This window comes from Myotis daubentonii, chromosome 2 (genome assembly GCF_963259705.1).
Source record: "Myotis daubentonii chromosome 2, mMyoDau2.1, whole genome shotgun sequence".
In the NCBI taxonomy this organism is placed as follows: Eukaryota; Metazoa; Chordata; class Mammalia; order Chiroptera; family Vespertilionidae; genus Myotis; species Myotis daubentonii.
Genome location: NC_081841.1, coordinates 56,175,043 through 56,188,245, shown reverse-complemented (window position 1 = coordinate 56,188,245; position 13,203 = coordinate 56,175,043). Strand labels below are relative to the sequence as shown.

The following is a 13,203-nucleotide window of genomic DNA, read 5'->3' as shown; positions in this document are numbered from 1 at the left end:
AAGATAAATTACAAAAAAAAGAGTCTGCCTTCGCAGCAAACCTTTCCACAGCCCCATGACCCTTAGGATGGGCACCTCCTGACTGGCATCCTGGTTCCCCTCATTTCAGGTACTTGGGCTGCCCTTACCCTGTCTGGAAGCTCCCTGTGCACAGCCTCCTCCCCTTTACTTCTTTGTGCCCTTGTGAACTCCTACCTCCATACCAGGCCCATTAAATTCTTGAAATCATGACTTTTTATGAAAGCAGACACATGTCGGCTTCAAGAGCATTTAAATTTCAAACTTGGGCCCTAGCCAGTGGTTGGCAAACCGCGGCTCGCGAGCCACAGGCGGCTCTTTGGCCCCTTGAGTGTGGCTCTTCCACAAAATACCACATGCGGGCGCGCACGTACAGTGCGATTGAAACTTCATGGCCCATGCGCAGAAGTCGGTTTTCATTGTGGAGTGAAAGAAGATTTAGTGTCGAGGATTGAGAAAGGTATGTTGAGATGGTTTGGACATATAGAGAGGGTGAACGAAAGGAGATAGACGAAACAAGTATACAAGCTGAGTGTGGATGGGAGAGTTGGAAGGGGTCGATCTCAGCGAACGTACCTCAATCAGATTGAGGACGTTTTTAGCAAAGGCCAGCTTAGGAGTACCCTAATTAAGTTAATAACAATGTACCTACCTATATAGTTTAAGTTTAAAAAATTTGGCTCTCAAAAGAAATTTCAATCGTTGTACTGTTGATATTTGGTTCTGTTGACTAATGAATTTGCTGACCACTGGCCTAGCCTGTTTGGCTCAGTGGATAGAGCGTTGGCCTGCAGACTGAAGGGTCCCCGGTTCAATTCTGGTCAAGGGCACAGGCCCGGAATTTCGGGCTCGATCCCCAGTGGGGGGCCTGCAGGAGGCAGCCGATCAATGATTCTCTATCATCATTGGTGTCTCTATCTCTCTCTCCCTCCCACTTCTTGTCTGAAATCAATAAAAATATATTTAAAAAACAAACAAACATAAATTTCCAACTTGGTCTTGGGGGCAAAAAATATCTAAGACCTCATTCTTGATTCCTTCACCTGAAATCCAAGCACCTAAGCTGCTTTCTACCTCTTAGCTTCATCGTCCTCCCCACCCCCCCCCCTCACCCCCCATTCCAGGGGAGACAGGGGGGCATGAGGGTTGAAGATGAGGAGTTTGCTGCCCCAGGGTTGCGGGGCATAGGAATATCCAGCTCCAGGGGATGGCCGTGGTCCCTATCCCTAGTCTCTGCAGAGATTCTGCTTCTCATCCTTCTAAAATGCGCCCCCCACCCCTCCGCCCCCCAACAGTATGAAAAGTCTTCCTACCTGCAGCAGAACACTCTGGGCCTGGTTGGGGGATCTTCTTGACTCTGCCCTCTGGCAGGGCAGGGGTTAATGGTGAATTACAACATATCTCTGGGCTGAGTCACCTCCCACCGCCACTCCCCCCAGTTCCCCTGATGTTTTATAAAGAGGACCAGAGGCTAGAAAGTGCCAAGAACTGGAGGCACGAGTGCCCCTGCCCCCCATCCCTGCTCTCTCAGGCTCCCAGAAATTTCAGGGCAGGGGCCACAGTCAGCCTCTGGAGTTCCTGTGAGGTGGGACCATGAACTGGCGGCCGCTGTGGCTGGGCTTCCTACTTCCCATGACAGTCACAGGCCGGGCCCTGGGGCCTGCAGAGAAGGAGGCAGCAGTGGTGAGTCCCCTGGGCAAGAGGGACCGCAGCCAGGGGAGGAATTAGGGTACCGTTCCATGTCCCATCCAAGCCTCCCTCCTGACCGCAACCTGCCTGCCTTTCCCTTCCTTCCTCGACTCCATGATCTATCCCTGCCCACCTTCCTCTCCTCCCTCTTGTTCCACCGGAGCCCCTTTCCTTTCACCTTCCACGTCTGTCCCCTCCTAGCCACATGGTTCTGTTAGGTCACTTAGAGGCTTTACCCTGAGACTAACCCCCTCTTTTACCCTGCTAACCCCTGCCTCTATCATAGGATTACCTTTTGCAATATGGGTACCTACAGAAGCCTCTAGAAGGACCTGATAACTTCAGGCTAGAAGATATCATGGAGGCTCTGAGGTGAGAGATCATAAAGCACATGACCTCAGGGTTGAGGTTGCAAGGCCTTTCCCTCTTCTTGTCCCTTCCTCTCCCTAAACCCACCTCTGCCTGGCCCAAATCCATACTGGGATCTAGGGAATGGGTGGTCATCACTGTGAGGGTGGTGGGCACGGGGTGCGATGGGGATTCAAAGATGAGAAGCAGCCATTGCATCTTCTGAGGCTCTGAACACTCCTTTGGAGGCTCCACATGGTATTCAAATACTGACATTGAGTCGCATCCCACAGTAAGTATAATTTATATGTAAAAGTATGAATTGAGTTGAGTTGGGTTTGAGTTGTTGATATGCTGTTGCCTTTTTGTAGACATTTAATTCATCATTCATTTCTATTTTGAAGTTTTCTTTTTATATTTTGGATCCAATGGATCATTTTTTTCTTTTTGCTCTCACATCTGTTCACAATCCCTTGAAAAGCCATGGTACCTGCAGTGCCTGATGGATGAAGTTGCCTCAGAGCAGGCTGGGCTGGGAGTGGTATCCAGCCAGGAGGGGAGAAGTCTGAGAGAGGACAGGTCCTCAGGTGGGAGCAGTGGTTGGAGAGTCTTCAGAGCAGGGGATCAGGACATGCACGCAGAGCAAGTTAGATTGCAGTGGGGGGGGGGGGGGGGGAAGGTTACACCGAGGAGAACCTTACCCGAATAAGAGCCTGGAGATGGGGAGGTAAGGTTGGAATATTGCCATAACTCCAGAGCAAAGAGAAAGTCCAATTTATGGCAACTGGACACGGGAGTAAACCCATCAGCCTCAGAGATTCTCTGCTATCACTTTGGGCGGTACGGAGCCAGAGAGCTTTCCTCAGACCCCCAGTCATTCCAGATTCCACTACCTTGCTAGACCCACCCTTCTCCCTCTTTTCAGAGCTTTTCAGGAAGCATCTGAGCTTCCAGTCTCAGGTCAGCTGGATGAAGCCACAAGGGCCCGCATGAGTCAGCCCCGTTGTGGGCTGGAGGACCCCTTCAACCAGAAGACCCTTAAATATCTGCTGCTGGGTGAGGCCTGAGCCTGGGAAAGGGGGGATAGGCAGAGGTGGCACGGACAGCCTGGACTAGCTCAGTGCTGAATGGGTGGTCGCTTGATTGACCATCACATGGCTGGAGGGTTGTTACATAGCTTTGCTGAGTGGATGCACAAAGTCAGCAGAGCTCTCTGGTTGGCAGAAGGATTTGTGTTTCTAATCTATTTCCTGGTCCAATAACCAGGCCGCTGGAGAAAGAAGCACCTGACCTTCCGCATCTTGAACCTGCCTTCCACCCTCCCACCCCACACGGCCCGTGCAGCCCTGCTTCAAGCCTTCCAGTACTGGAGCAGCGTGGCCCCCCTGACCTTCCGGGAGGTGAAGGCTGGCTGGGCTGACATCCGCCTCTCCTTTCATGGCCGCCAAAGCCCCTACTGCTCCAATACCTTTGATGGGCCTGGTAGGTACCAGCTCTTGGCTCTCGCCAAACAGACCTCTGAGATTATCTCTGTCCCCTTGAGCCATGGACTCTGGAACCTTAATGTTTAGGCTGATCCCTGTGCCCACCTACCCCTACACTCTCTAACCACCTTCTAACATTCCCTTGGGGAGCAGCTGGACCCTGCTCAAGGCACAACCCAGAGAGGACGGGGCCAGAGAGGAGAGAGTGGTGGGGAGGTGACTTAGCAGAGTGATGGGCATCCCTGTAAGAACTGGGTGGTGACGGGGGAATCCAAAAGAAGAGAGCGAGGTATCCAAGAGACAGTGACCAAAGATGGGGGATTTTATGGGAATGGAGTACTGGGAGTTTATTACAGGAGCTCTGAACTCTTTCCTATCCACCTTTTGCCTTTGTCCAGGGAGGGTCCTGGCGCATGCCGACATTCCAGAGCGGGGCAGCGTGCACTTTGATGAAGATGAGCACTGGACTGAGAGGACCTACCAGGGGGTGAACCTTCGCATCATTGCAGCCCACGAACTGGGCCATGCCCTGGGGCTTGGGCACTCCCGATATACCCAAGCCCTCATGGCCCCTGTCTACTCTGGCTACCGGCCCCACTTCAAGCTGCATCCAGATGATGTGGCAGGGATCCAGGCTCTCTATGGTAGTCCTTCCCCTAGTGATCAGGAGGGTCAATCTGATAAGCATCTTCAGGTGTGAAGAGGCAGTTCTAACCTCCATTGAGGGAAATGGCTTAGCTTATTTCTCTTCCTCCTGCCCAGTTGTTCAGACTTCTATTTTCAGGGACTGTTTTTCTGACACTTCCACATCTAATCTTGCTTTGGGACCTGTCTCCCCTCAGACCCATTCTTGGGGATGAAGAATGAATATTCCAACAAACCTCCTTCCTCCTAAACCAGTGATGGCGAACCTTTTGAGCTCGGCATGTCAGCATTTTGAAAAACCCTAACTTAACTCTGGTGCCGTGTCACATGTAGAAATTTTTTGATCTTTGCAACCATAGTAAAACAAAGACTTATATTTTTGATATTTATTTTATATATTTAAATGCCACTTAACAAAGAAAAATCAACCAAAAAAAATGAGTTCGCGTGTCACCTCTGACACGCGTGTCATAGGTTTGCCATCACTGTCCTAAACCAAAACATGTCTCCTGCTAACATCAATATGATCTTGCCTCTCACCAAGGGAAACTCTCTAGGATTCCCTTTCCCCACCTCTATGGGGCCTCTGAGCCAAACTTACAGAGGAGTGAGGAGGTCAGGAGTTAGAGTTCTCTCTCTGAGCAGCATTACATTACCTTGCAGGCAAGAAGAACCCTGAGACAGAGGATGAGGAAGAAGTGACAGAACTCACTGTACCCCAAGTGCCCACAGAACCCAGTCCTATGCCAGATCCCTGCAGTGGTGAACTGGATGCCATAATGTTGGGTGAGGCCCTTCCCCTCCAGGCTATAGGCAAGCAGTGAGGACAGCCTGCTGACCTTGAGACCTGGACAAATGGGAATGACGTAGGATCACAGCAGGAGCAGGCAGGAGTTAGTGGTCATAGAAAGAGGCATGTGGCATGGGGTGGGGAGAGGGTTCAGTGCCAAATTAAAGATGGGCCAGGTAGGCATTTACCTCAGTTGCTGTAAGAGCCACATCTGGAAATACAGCAAGATGGAGAAAACTATATTAACTGGATGTCTATTAGAGAAGGTATTATACCTGCATGGAAGAATAACTTGGAAGCCACTGGGGTGGAAAGTGAGGTCCCGCAAGGGGGAGCAGTTATCTGCAAGGTTTTAGTTTTGCTAAGCGGACCAGACCTCAATTGCTCTGAACAAAGGAGAGGCTGAACTCTGGGTCCTCTTTCTCTGCCTCCTTAATCTTACTGAACTAAAGTTGGATGAATTTTTGAGGAATCAGGCTGTGGAGAAGGGAAAATTATCAGCCTGCCTGAGATGACTGTCTTTTTAATTTGTTGACACACCTTTGCTCTCAGGGCCCCGTGGGAAGACCTATGCCTTCAAGGGGAGCTACGTGTGGACCGTGACAGACTCAGGGCTGGGTCCCTTATTCCAAGCATCTGCTCTTTGGGAGGGACTCCCAGGAAACCTGGATGCTGCCGTCTACTCTCCTCGGACACAATGGATTTACTTCTTTAAGGGTAAAGGGACTAGTTTATGTGCCGTACCTGAGAGGGCCTACCATCAAAGAAGCCATAAAGGGGAGGGAGCGGTGAGAAGTTTCTGAGAGGGTGCAAAGGAGGAATCAAAACTACCAGCTGAAGACAGAGGTGACTTGTATGTTCTTGTATGTTCTCAGGAGACAAGGTGTGGCGCTATGTCAATTTCAAGTTATCTCCTGGCTTCCCCAAGAAGCTGAATAGGGTAGCACCCAACCTGGATGCAGCTCTCTATTGGCCAGTCAACCAAAAGGTGTTCCTCTTTAAGGTACATACTTCAAATCAAGGGCAAATCCCTTCTTAGGATGGGTGGGCTACTTCACACGGAGAAGCTAAGACTTGTTTCTAAAGGGAGTTTTGCAGCTGCTGTGGACTGAGGGTAGGTATCTGGGGTCCCTAAGCTGTCTCCTCATGCTCCTCTTTTCCTTACCTACCCCATGCCTAGGGCTCCGGATACTGGCAGTGGGATGAGCTGGCCCGAACTGACTTCAGCCACTACCCCAAACCCATCAAGAGGTTGTTTACAGGAGTGCCAGACCAGCTCTCAGCTGCTATGAGTTGGCGGGATGGCCACGTCTACTTCTTCAAGGGCAAACAGTATTGGCAGCTCAACCGGCAGCTTCGAGTAGCGAAGGGCTATCCCAGAGATATCGCCCACAACTGGATGCACTGTCGTCCCCCAATCCCAGACACTACCCCATCAGGTGGAGACACCACGCCCTTGGCCACAGGCCCTGACCACTCAGTCACAGGAACAACCTTGGGTACCACTTCCTTGTCCATAGATATCACCTTGAACTCTGACCACTCACCCAGAGACACAATCCCTGGCAACGTCATCCCCCCAGAGGCCTAAGACCTCAACCAAATATGCCCTCACTGGACTGCAGGTGCTGCCGCAGGGACATGGACCATAGACCTCAGACCTCTAAATGTCCCAGCTCTAACCTCCATTCCCCTGTGCTCTGGGTCAGCCCCCAACTCTATCCATTTCTTCTCATCCTAGATAGCACTTCTAACTGCGTTACCTACTCTCTGGAAAACAGTGGTAGAGAGGAGGTGTCAATCAGGCCTGACAGGAGGCAACAGCTGGGAAGCTGAATACTTGGGTCCTGTTCTTCCTAGATGAAGTGCAAAAAAACAACAGCAGCATGGCCAGTAAAATGAGCAAGGGTTTTGGAATCCTTGAGCATAACATTGGCTGCTTTATGACTTAAGCAAGTTAGTTAACCTTGCTGAGCTTCAGAGTTCCCATCTGCAAAATAAGGTTAATACCAATCCTGCAGGGTTGTTGCATTAAATGAAATACTACATGTGAAGTGCCTGACAGTGTCCGGCACATTTGTGCTTAATAAAGGCTAACTCCATGTTCATAAGAGAGGACTGAACAACTCTTCCTCTGGCTGTGCGTGTGCGTGTGTGTGCGTGTGCGTGTGTGTGTAGCTCCTACAGTAGTCCAGTCTGCTAAGGGAATCCTTATCAGATTTTTGGTGGACAGAGAACTTGTCAGCATGGCTAACTCTTTGCTTTGGGATGCAAAGAAACAAAAGAGCAGCAACAACAGAGGCCAGACTCCCTGATTCAGTGTTTAATTAATGCCACTTTATTCACATGTTCTTCCTCCCTCTCATCATAGCCTTGCCGCCTAGGAGAGGGATATATCTTCCTCCATGATATCTTCCTTCATGCCGTCGGGGGAATCAGGGAACTGACTTTGAGGGGGAGAGTCAGAGTGGGGAGAGTTAGAATGGACTAGTGGCTGGGACAAAGTTCTGGTTAAGGAAGAAATGAGCATCACCTACAAAGAAAGGCAGAGAAGGCACTTGTCTCCCATACAGCCCCGAAGACCGGCTCCTTTGGGCAAAGGGCAACACTCCGGCATGTGGGCCAAGGCTCCCTCCTTGGAGCAAGAAGCCAGCTTTTGGGAGAGGCGGGGGCTGAGCCAGGCACTGCCCATGTCCTTCCCCACATCAAGAAGAGAAAGGGAAGCACCACGGAGGACAATACCCCCACCTGAGGTAGGAGAAGGGGGCTGAGCCTATGGGGCCTGGGGGGAAAGGCTAATCAGGAATCCAACTACCCCCTAATGAGGGAGGAGCCTGGGGATTGGGGGATCCTGGAGCTCCTCTGTGCCCTTCTCCCCCTCAAAAAGCTATCAAGTGCCCAGCCAGTGTGGCTCTGTGGTTAAGCATCAACCTATGAACCAAGAGGTGGCTGGTTTGATTTCAGGTCAGGGCACATGCCCCAACTGTGGGCTTGATTCCCGGTAGGGGGTGTGCAGAAGGCAGCCGATTGATGCTTCTCTCTCATCGATGTTTCTATCTCACCATCCCTTCTCCATTCCTCTCTCTCTAAAAATCAATAAAGACACATTAAAAAAAAAGCTATCAAGTGCTTTAGGAGGATTCCTGATTTTCTACAGTTCCTACAGAAACAAAACCCCTTATTTTACCGTTTTGTGGCACACTGAAGCCGGTATATAAAAGGCTATCTGGGAAAGCCCCCCCCCCCCCCCCCCCGCCTTGATTTGGAGGGAATTAGGGAGTCAGTTACTTTAGGGAGCAGGGCACCTCTATTATTGGACAGACGTAGCTACTCATACGTCCATTCCTCTCCCCTCCCCAAGATTCCTCTGTATCTGTCTCTGAAACCTATCCCTACAGATCTGGTCTAGGTTGGAGCACAGATTCCATCCCCAGGTCTAAGAGGTGGGGAAGTCTGTGTGTGAGTCCTGTGGGCTCAGGTCCTGCCCACCTAGTGCTCCCAGGCCCTTGCTAGCGGTATGGGGGTATCAGTGGAGGTTTAGGGTCAGGTCTGGGTGGAACCAGAAGGTGTGGTGAGGGGTATAGTGGAACCATAGTCAGAATCCAGGTCCAGGATGGTGTGGGGGGCTGTGGCCTGGCTGCCTGGTCCCAGTTGGCGATCTCGAAGGCTCTGGAGATAACTCTGGAGGGGCGCAGGGCAAAGAGGACAGAAGGAAGGGCCTGGGTCAGTCCCCGTCCCACCCTGACTATCCCATGTACCCTCTGCCCCATCCCCCAGGGTGCCCCCTCCCCACCACTCACTGGAGCCAGACTGTCAGCAGGGCTCCGGGCGTTGGTGGGGAGCTGCCTCCGGTAGCTGCCCTCACAGAGCCCCACCCCATGGGAGGTCCGGTGCCACTTGGCCTCTTGCTGACGGATCCGAAGAAGTTGGAGATGCCTTCGCTGGTGGCTCAAGACCACTGCTTGGGAGGGGGCGATACAGACTGAGGGGCCTCTTTAGTCCCCAAATCCCACCCCCAAACACACTCACGCTCTAGAGAAATCCATTTGATCTTGTTCTGGCTCTATCAAACCTTGTCTCCCCCTCATCCCCTCCTTCCCCCAGTTCTTCTAAAAGAAACTCTTCTTTGGAGTCTTCCTACTCTCTCCTCCTGGACTTTCCTGAGATCTTCATTATCTTCCACAAACTGTCTCCAATAAATAACTTTCCCGTCCCCCCTGACAATCTTTCTTCTCATTCTTACCCAGACTTTTGGCTCCTCCAATGCTAACTTCCTTTCAATGTCCTGCCCCATTCTCCTCTCTCCTCTCAAGTGTACTTCCCCCCTTCCCCTCCTCAAGTCTGGGACTTGGGGACATGAGAAGGCACAGGCTGGCTGCTTCTGTACCATGGCACTAACTCACCATTGGCGTGGCCTCCATGTTCCTCATCCATGAGCTTCCACTGGGCCAGGGCCCCAAGGGCCCCCAGGGCCGGCCAAGTCCCCAGCAAGACCCAGCTATACCAGCAGAGAGGAGGCAAGGCCGGAAGTGCCTGCAAGCGTTGGCCCAGCCGACTGCCCAGTGCCAGCCCTTCCAGGAAATAGTCAGCACAGGCCACCAGCACCGCAGCACCCAGCAGGGCTGTGCCCAGAATGGTGAATGGACGTGGCCACCGAAGCGTGAACAGGGCTCCCAGCAGTGCCAGCCCCACTAGCCCCCCAGCCGGTACCCAGGCTGAAGGTGGTTGGTAGATGGGTTCGGTGCCCAGCAGGGCCCCGGCACCCAGGGTTAGGCCTAGCAGGAGACCAGTCAGGAAGAGCCCAACACTGCGAACCAGCATGGTGACCAGGCCGCAGAGGAGTCCGATGCCCAGCGCAATGCCCGCGCTCACCTCCAGGCTCAGCTGTGTCTCTAGCACTCGCTCCTTGTGGCACAGCAGAAAGATCACCAGAGCTCCTGAGAGCAGGCCGGAGAGAAACATCACTGCCTTGAAGCAGCGGTAGCCTGGGAAGGGAGGCAGGAGGCACTGAGAGGTAGGAAGGGCTGAGGGGAGTCCACCGGGATGACTCTGCGGGTGAGCAGAGGAGCAGAAGACAGGAGCAGCACACCCAGGGATCTCAAGGCAAGAGGCAGAAAGGAATCATATCAGGGAGGGCAGGGACTTTTCAGAAACTGTGAGGGGATGGGAGGGAAAGAAGGAGATAAGACGGCTGCATTGAGGGGAGTAAGTATAGAAAAAAGGTCTAGTCCTCCAGGAATGGTAGACGGGAAGAAATCAGCCTAGGCTGAGTCAGGTTGCTGGGGAAGGGTGAAGAAGCCTTAAGCATGGATGATAATTGGGGAATGGAGTTTTGAGGTAGAAGGCACGGGGAAGGCAAGCGAGAGTGCTAAGGGTCACAGCTGGAAGGGCATGGGCGGCAGGTAAATAACAAGAGCTGGCAAGAGCAGCATGGGCACACTGAAGGCAGGCATTCCCTGACAGAGTGCTAGAGGTAGCCCGGAGCAAAGGAGAAAGTTAACAGCATCCTTGAGGGGGACAGCCTTGGGCAGCTGCCCCCCAGAACCGTGGCTCTGCCCTCACCGAAGCAGCAGTAGATGATTCCAAAGCAGCAGCAAAGAGCACACACCAGGGCAGGTGCCAGTTCAGGATTGTCCTGGGGTTCCAAGACACATCTTGGGTCTGGAGGCTCTGGGAGTTGTTGATTAAAGGGCCTGGGGTCAGAGGTCATGGCCAGGGGCAGCAAAGCTTCCTCCATGGCAGGAAGAGAAGGTGGTCACAGAGGGGGAGGTCAGTGTCAGCTCCTCTCATCCATCCATGAATGTCTCGAGGGGTTTGGGAAACCTGCAAGGGAGTAGGGGGCAGCAACTCAGGTGCCCATGAATTTTGAGGACTTTGTACCTCTATTTCATTTGAAGAAAGCCCAATTTCCGGAGGGAGCATGGCCCTACTGGGGTAACTAAAGAAAACTTACGGGATTGGGTCGAGGGGAGCCAGCTGGCTCTTCACCACCCTCTGCAACAAGGACACTAACTAAAACGTAAATGAAAATCTTGTAAGGGGATGAACCTTTTTTTGCCCCCTAACTTTCCAGGGTGGGATGGGAGGAGTAGGAAGTCCTAAGATCTGTGGCGGGAGGAGTCCAGGGGCACTAATGGGACTACAGCAACCTGTTCCAGCTGCAAAAAGAAAGCTTGCCCCCACCTGCAGCTGGGACTCAGTATGACCACACTGGACTAGGAAGGGTGGGGTTAATCAAAGGGGGAGAAGGGGCAGAAAGAGGAGAGAAGGGTGGGGTCTCTGGACGGGCTGCTCCAACCCCAGGGGAGAGGGGGGAGTGGCAGGAACCAAAAAAGTTTGGGGCAAGGAATCCACATTTGCCATGGTTTCAAGCCTCTGCTTCTTGGGAGATGGAGCTGTTGGGGGAGGGGCCTCCGGCCCGTCCAGCCCCAAGGACCCCCATGGAATTAGCAGGCCCCTGGCCCACAGATCGGTTCTGGTAGCCTCCTGCTCCTCCCCTCAGGGCACTGGGACTTGTCCTGTCCCTCCCTTTCCCCAGGGGATTGGGGGCTGACAGCAGGACTTGAACTCGGCTCCTGCGAGGAGCACACCAAAGAGGGGCTGGCATGGGGGCACTGTGGGAGTGGGGTGGGTGGATGCAGCCACATCCCTCCAGCTGTCTTCTTCTGGACATCACGGTCCTAACAGGCTGGCGGGTTGGTTTGGGGAATCCCTGGGGTTCCTCTCCTCAATTCTCTTGGAAGCCTAGGGACCCCAAACAAGGAGAGGTTTGGGAGGGGGTGTTCACTACTCACCACCCTGCCAGGCTGAGGAGAGGAAGGGGGTAGAAGTGCTTCCCTAGACCCCCAGCTGCATCCCTGCCCGGAGGTCCTAGGTGTCCGGGCGGCTGTCGGGCGTCGGCACCCCCAAGGCCACTCAGTTCGTTGCCCCCTAAACTCTTGCAAGTCGTAGCCCAAGCCCCGTGAACTAAAAGCAGCCAACTTGGGGAGGTGGGGGTGGAGGAAGGGGACAGGGCGGGGGTGACATCACGGGGCGGGCCCCTCCAACTCTTCCCCTTGTGTGTGGGGGGAACACAGTTTGCCTGCTGCTTGAGTTTGGGAGCGGAGACCCCCCCACCCGCCATAGCAGGGAAGGGTCCTGGGTGCACAAGAGGTTTGCGGAAAAGTCTCTGAATACTTGGGCGATGACTCGACAATGGGAAGCTTTCAGAGCCCCAGGTGGGGTCTCGGCGCCCCCCTCGCTTTGCCTTGGTTTCTCCCACTTCCCAGAGAATTGGAGTATTGTCTTCTGGAGGGCCGGGTGGTCGGGACTGGGGATTTGGGGCCGAGGCTCTCGCTGCTCTGGGGCCGCCGGCGAGGGGTGCATGGGTGGCCGAGCTGGCGGAGTAAGGCGAAGTCTGACAGGAGGGCTAACGAGAGAGGCGTGTGCAAAGGAAGGGACCGACAGAGAGGGGACCCGAGCCGGGTCAGCGTGGGGGAGGGGTCGCTGTCCGCGTCCGCCGAACGGCTCGGTATGCAAATGAGATGCAAAGCAGCCCGCGGCGGAGTGCATGGGTTTTGGCTCTCGGCTCAGGTCCTGCTACGCGCGTGGTCTCGGACCCCGCTCCGTGAGGGGGCCTGGAGCTGCGTCCAGAGGGGCGGGTCCGGGCCGTGATAGCTGCAGTTATACGGGGCGGTTCGCCAGCTGGGTCAGAAGCCGGGGAGGCCGAGGGTTGCTGGGAAAGAAGGGGCAGTGCCAGGGGGACCAGGGCGGGGGGCTGGCCCGGGGTGTCTTCTCTTGGAGAGAACATGATACAAAGGAGCCTCTGTCCTCAGCTAGCAAGGAAGGGGTCAGGGCGGTGGCCCCTCTATGCTCCCTAGTTTTGTCTGCAAGGGAAACAAACTATGGCTCAGAGGCTGTCCTCTATCTCCCAGTCTCGGAAAAGCCCACAAATCCAGCCAGAGGGACCCTAAGAATCTGTCCCCAGACCGCAGGCGCTGCTGCAGCACCCACTTGCTTCGCTTCCAGGGGTGCAACTTGCAGGGATTCTACTTCAGCACGCGGAGGGCCGCAGCAGAGGGCCCTTTAAGGGGCGGCACCCGCGCTCCCCCAGGACCGCCTCCTGATTTGACACACGGCTCGCTAGACTGGCTCGCGCTTCAGCCAACCGCTTTTTCTTTTCCTTCTTGTCGCTTCCGTGGTGACCCCGGAAGTGAAAATAGGCGTAGGTCGGCGTTTGCGGCGGGGACG

General features: G+C 53.9%; 2 protein-coding genes across 6 annotated transcripts; one reads left to right on the top strand and one right to left on the bottom strand.

The window, feature by feature from the left end:
* The first annotated feature begins 1,464 nt into the window (after positions 1–1,464).
* Positions 1,465–7,100, top strand: MMP19 (matrix metallopeptidase 19). Its single transcript, XM_059683167.1, has 9 exons — positions 1,465–1,701; positions 1,994–2,079; positions 2,981–3,111; positions 3,322–3,537; positions 3,938–4,183; positions 4,848–4,970; positions 5,527–5,691; positions 5,850–5,977; positions 6,155–7,100. The coding sequence occupies exons 1-9, from the start codon at positions 1,612–1,614 to the stop codon at positions 6,563–6,565; spliced, it is 1,596 nt and encodes a 531-aa protein (XP_059539150.1). The 5' UTR covers positions 1,465–1,611; the 3' UTR covers positions 6,566–7,100.
* Positions 7,101–7,289: 189 nt separating this feature from the next.
* On the bottom strand, positions 7,290–12,322 carry LOC132227723 (transmembrane protein 198-like). 5 transcript variants are annotated; one of them, XM_059683171.1, is made up of 5 exons: positions 11,769–12,322; positions 10,537–10,797; positions 9,378–9,959; positions 8,775–8,956; positions 7,290–8,655 (listed from the first exon to the last, which is right to left on the bottom strand). In XM_059683171.1, the coding sequence occupies exons 2-5, from the start codon at positions 10,709–10,711 to the stop codon at positions 8,518–8,520; spliced, it is 1,077 nt and encodes a 358-aa protein (XP_059539154.1). In that variant the 5' UTR covers positions 10,712–10,797; positions 11,769–12,322; the 3' UTR covers positions 7,290–8,517. The 5 variants fall into 5 exon arrangements, with proteins under 5 accessions (XP_059539154.1, XP_059539155.1, XP_059539156.1 ...); XM_059683172.1 differs by having other exon boundaries at positions 8,775–8,935; XM_059683173.1 differs by having other exon boundaries at positions 8,775–8,932.
* Between the last annotated feature and the right edge of the window lie 881 nt (positions 12,323–13,203).

Bases quoted from the DNA above. Each gene is read 5' to 3' on its own strand.
- MMP19 (XM_059683167.1), top strand. From the start codon at position 1,612: ATGAACTGGCGGCCGCTGTGGCTGGGCTTCCTACTTCCCATGACAGTC. The intron at 3,112-3,321 runs GTGAGGCCTGAG...TCCAATAACCAG, and splicing joins CCTTAAATATCTGCTGCTGG to GCCGCTGGAGAAAGAAGCAC. The intron at 5,978-6,154 runs GTACATACTTCA...CCCCATGCCTAG, and splicing joins AAAAGGTGTTCCTCTTTAAG to GGCTCCGGATACTGGCAGTG.
- LOC132227723 (XM_059683171.1), bottom strand. From the start codon at position 10,711: ATGGAGGAAGCTTTGCTGCCCCTGGCCATGACCTCTGACCCCAGGCCC. The intron at 8,957-9,377 runs GTGAGTTAGTGC...GAGGCCCCTCAG, and splicing joins ACATGGAGGCCACGCCAATG to TCTGTATCGCCCCCTCCCAA. The intron at 8,656-8,774 runs GTGAGTGGTGGG...GCGCCCCTCCAG, and splicing joins CTGCTGACAGTCTGGCTCCA to AGTTATCTCCAGAGCCTTCG.